The sequence below is a fragment of the Octopus bimaculoides genome, chromosome 7 (assembly GCF_001194135.2).
Source record: "Octopus bimaculoides isolate UCB-OBI-ISO-001 chromosome 7, ASM119413v2, whole genome shotgun sequence".
Classification (NCBI taxonomy): domain Eukaryota; kingdom Metazoa; phylum Mollusca; class Cephalopoda; order Octopoda; family Octopodidae; genus Octopus; species Octopus bimaculoides.
Window position 1 is genome coordinate 95592952 of NC_068987.1, and position 4572 is coordinate 95597523.

General features: G+C 37.0%; 1 protein-coding gene across 1 annotated transcript in view; it reads left to right on the top strand.

Annotated features, from left to right (window-relative positions):
• Window positions 1-4572, top strand: part of LOC106868852 (MAM and LDL-receptor class A domain-containing protein 2) — a 54841-nt gene that overhangs the window by 40073 nt on the left and 10196 nt on the right. Inside the window, exon 4 of the mRNA XM_014914293.2 lies at window positions 3570-3725. Coding sequence (XP_014769779.1) covers window positions 3570-3725 — 156 coding nt within the window. The remainder of the gene's footprint in view (window positions 1-3569; window positions 3726-4572) is intronic.

A 4572-nucleotide genomic window follows, 5' to 3' on the forward strand; every position in this document is an offset into this window, starting at 1 on the left:
ATATATATATATATATATATATATATATATATATATATACGACGGGTTTCCATACAGATTCCGTCGATCAAATATATAAATGGGCCGAAGACAACAACATGCAATTTAATGCAGGCAAATTCCAAGCCCTCCGCTGCCGGGTAATTGGTGCCCAGAAGTCACAACAACGATACTTTGAACCAAAAAGAGCGGCAATTCTAGAATCACATACGGTGCATGATCTTGGGATTGATATGAGCAACGATGCCTGTCACCAAGATGATGGCAGTGTGTAAGCGAATAGCCGGATGGATTCTGAGAAGCTTCAGAACAAGGGACCAGGAAACTATGCATGGTGCTACGTAGAGGGACTGAACCCGGAACTGTGTGGTTTGGAAGCAAGTTTCTAACCACACAGCCACGCCCGCGCCTATGTGTACGCGCACTCGCACACACACACACACATGTATGTATATATATAAATGTGTGTGTGTGTGTGTGTGTGTGTGTGTGTGTGTGTGTGTGTGTGTGTGTGTGTGTGTGTGTGTGTTTTTCCACAAATCCGCTTGACAAGCGATGTTAATCTGTTTACGTCTTTCGTAACCTAGAGTTGTGTATACGATTTACTACATATGTAATATTTAAAATATTTAAATCATTAAATTATAAAAACTATTTACTGTAGTGTGTTAGGCTGCTACTTTTGAATCGCGGTCAGTTGACCTATTCCTTGAATAAAACAAAAAACTAAAAGGCCTACAAAAGCCCACCAAACCTTCGAGCATTGTGCACATTGAAAAAAACCTTAAAACAAAAAAATAGCCCCGTTATCAAATCACACTGTACACCGAACGTATTCCTTCAGTTCACTTCTGAACTATCATCTCCTGATTCTATAGCACAACTCACACATCACATAAGACGCTCAACCACCATCTAACTTTAACTCACAGAACATGTATTTCACAAGCGAATCGCTAAATAACACCAGAGGCAACAAAGCAAATCACATGTAACGTACACCATTGCCCACCAACGCAGTGGTAGAGAAGGATGAAGAACACGGAGGTTGAGGGTTACCTTGCGGTGCAAAAGAACCTTGCATGAAGCTACTGAAATTAATAGTAAAAAAAATTGTTTCAAATTTTGGCACAAAAGTAACAATTTTAGGGAAAGGGGATTAGTCGATTACATCAACTCCAGGACTTGACAGGTACTTTATTTTGTTGACCCCAGAAAGTTGATCTATGCAGTATTTGCGCTCAGAGTATAAAAATAAGAATTCAGAATTAAATACCATAAGGCATTTTATCTTATGCACTAACAATTCTACCAATCCACCATACTAATTAATAACCTTTCTGCTCTAAGTAAAAGGCCTGAATTTCTTCTTAGGGTGGAGATCAAGTCGATTACATCGACCCCAGTAGGATGTGAGACTAAGTCGACTTCGGCAAAATTTGAACTCAGAGCATAAAGACAGACGAAATGCCTCTAAGCGTTTTGCCCGGCATGCTAACGAGTCTGCCAGTTCGACGCCTTAACAACGTTTATAATAGTGTTGATCACTCCCGTCGATTTCAACGAATGAGTGTATTTGAAGGAGAGGATTTAAAATTATTTTTAAAAAATAATAATGAATTTTGAAAAACGAAAAAGAAGCGAGGAAAAGAAAAACAACTTTTAAAAAGAAAAGATCCAAAGAAACTGTATCTATTACGATGGATGCGTGAATTTAATTTGAGTTCAGGTATGGATTTTACTATGAAGTCACAATGGGGACAAAGTTGATTTTGATTTTGGGATTGGGGCAATGTATCTGTTGATTGCAGGATATAATTCTTTTATTGTTCTTTTTTTTTTTCTCAACTGAAACTGTTTTGATGCATCATGACACATTTTACACCATGCAGATCAATCTAAGCAATGACTTTCCCAAGATGTCAAGTTAAGCTGTAGAGGGTTTTCTGATTGCTTCAACTTATCTTTATACCTAAGGACAGGTCATCCTTTACCACGATACCCATCTACTTGTTGCCCATACAAAAGAATTTTTGGAAACCGGTCATCTTTCATTCGAACATGTCCTTTCCATCTGCAATGAATTCTCAGCAGCACGCTTTGGATACTGGAGATACCACATTTTACTAAGGTTTTGGCATTTGATATCTTATTTTGCCATTTTATGTTGCAGATATTGCGCGGACAGCATATGTGAAAGGTTTCAATTTTCATATAAGTCTGTAGTAAGGAGTCCATGCTTGTGTCCAATGCAAAAGTGTGCTCAAAATACAAGATTTGTATACACTTATTTTAGTTTTGAGACTGACACCCTGTTCATCGCACAAATGATGGGAAAGTTTTCCAAAAGCACTTATAGCCTTAGATATTCTAACATTGATTTCGTCATTTATAATAATAATAATAATAATAATAATAATAATAATAATAATAATAATAATAATAATAATGGTGATGATGATGATGATGATGATGACGACGACGACGACGATGGTCACTGCGGTCACTGCCTGCTGAGACACTGTGTGATTGTAAGACCGAGCTGTTAACAGTAAGACACCAGTCGCAAACCGCTTACATTCATCTTTCCTGTTCCATATTTTCCTTTTACTTTTTACCACACTGCTTTTTTACCTATTCTGGCATTAAAATCGCCCATCAGTATGATTTTGTCATGAAATGGAATTTTACTGACAACCGAAAGTATAACCATTTCCAACTTCTAATTCACCAGCCTGGTTTCACTTAGAGCAGCAATATCAATATTATAGGAACCAATTATTTTTGCAATTAGTGCCATTTTTCATTCTAGACCTAGACTGTCTTTGCTGTCTTGTTAAGGTCTTACATTCCAACAACCAAAGATTAGCATGTTTCTTTTATTTTTTATTTTTATTTCGACTGCAATAAACTGGATAACTAGACATTTACAGTTAATGCCAAGTTTATTGAAGGCTACACTTTTTTTAGAGTGCCTTTTATCACTCCGCCTCCGATATCGGAGAAGCAGTAATACGCCTAGATAAGAGTGCTTACCACACAAAGGCGGACATGAATCTTGTGGATATCTTCGGATTCTACCAAGAGACGGCCATCATCCTCTGTGCTACCTGTGTGTAAAATTCTGGCTAGGAAATTCCAGCAACACTCTTTACCTGTTCCCGTCGTTAGAGAACTTTTAACTCGCCTTCAAACTACCTCAATAATGAATTTGTTTAAAGTGGTACGGACTCGTGTCACCCGTCACGCTCTCTCGTTCAAATAACCTAGACTCCGGTGCATATTAATGCCACGTGGGAAAAAGGCTGTCTATTAGGTGTGGGGGCTTCATCTGTTATTAAAGCTTGTTATCGAGCCACCAATAATAATAATAATAATAATAATAATAATAATAATAATAATAATAATAAAACACTCAGACAAATACATAACCAAAACACCAGGACTTACAAATACATCCTAAATAAGACTACTAAATAATAATAATAATAATAATAATAATAATAATAATAATAATAATAATAATAATAATAATAATAATAATAATAATAAACAATTTCCGATTGCAGAAACTGCTTTAGAAAGTCATTGCGATTTTGAAGAGGGAAGGTGTGGTTGGCTGCAAGACCACACAGATGAGTTTGACTGGACAAGACATTCACTGGATACTGACACCAAATACACAGGACCTTCAAGTGACCACACATATGGAGATTTAAGAGAAGGTAAATATGATCTTAAATTTTAATTATGTAATACAACTTATTAAAAATGATTATGTATTGTACTATATATTTAATGTTGCTGTACAATGTGTTGGTTAAAACAGAAATAACATCGTGGATCGACAACCAAAATCGCGATTTCAGTCTACCAGGATTTCATCAGCTTCGACATTTGTCACAATCATAAGTTCTCTTCTTGTAAAATTATACGCATCCTATAGACTTGCGGTCTTACCTTGATTTCACTCTTCCTACTCTTACAATTCTAACTCTTTCTACTCGCAGTTCCTATGCCTTCATCGTCTTTGTATTTATGGTCACGATTTTCAAACCCAGTCTTACACAGTACTCTCCAATTTGTGCATCGAGATTATCACTAGACTATTGCTAATAATGCTCTTCTCCACACCCATAGCGTTAATCGTACCTCTGAAATTACACCCGCATCTGCCATACCCTTGACCGTTTTCCCTTTTCCTCCATCACCCTTTACTTCAATACCTTATCTCTTCAATGATCTATCTTTCGCTCTTTCTGCCTACTCCGTTTACACCCTGTCATCTCCACCATATTCGTGAACGAGACTTCCTTTGCTTCAAACGAGCCCTTTATTTGCGGGACTTCTTACTTTACAGTTCTTCTAAGCCTCTTATACCCAACCCGGATCTTTCCCCTGCTCATGAGCCTGGTGTAGCACAAACTTTTACATCCAGAACACAACCCCGCTTCTTGAACCAAACCAATCGTCGCTTCCATGTCACCGACTATTTCGCATGCATCACAAACATCGCTATTTTCTATCTTAAATATCAGGTCTATGGTCTCCTATATATATACTATATATATA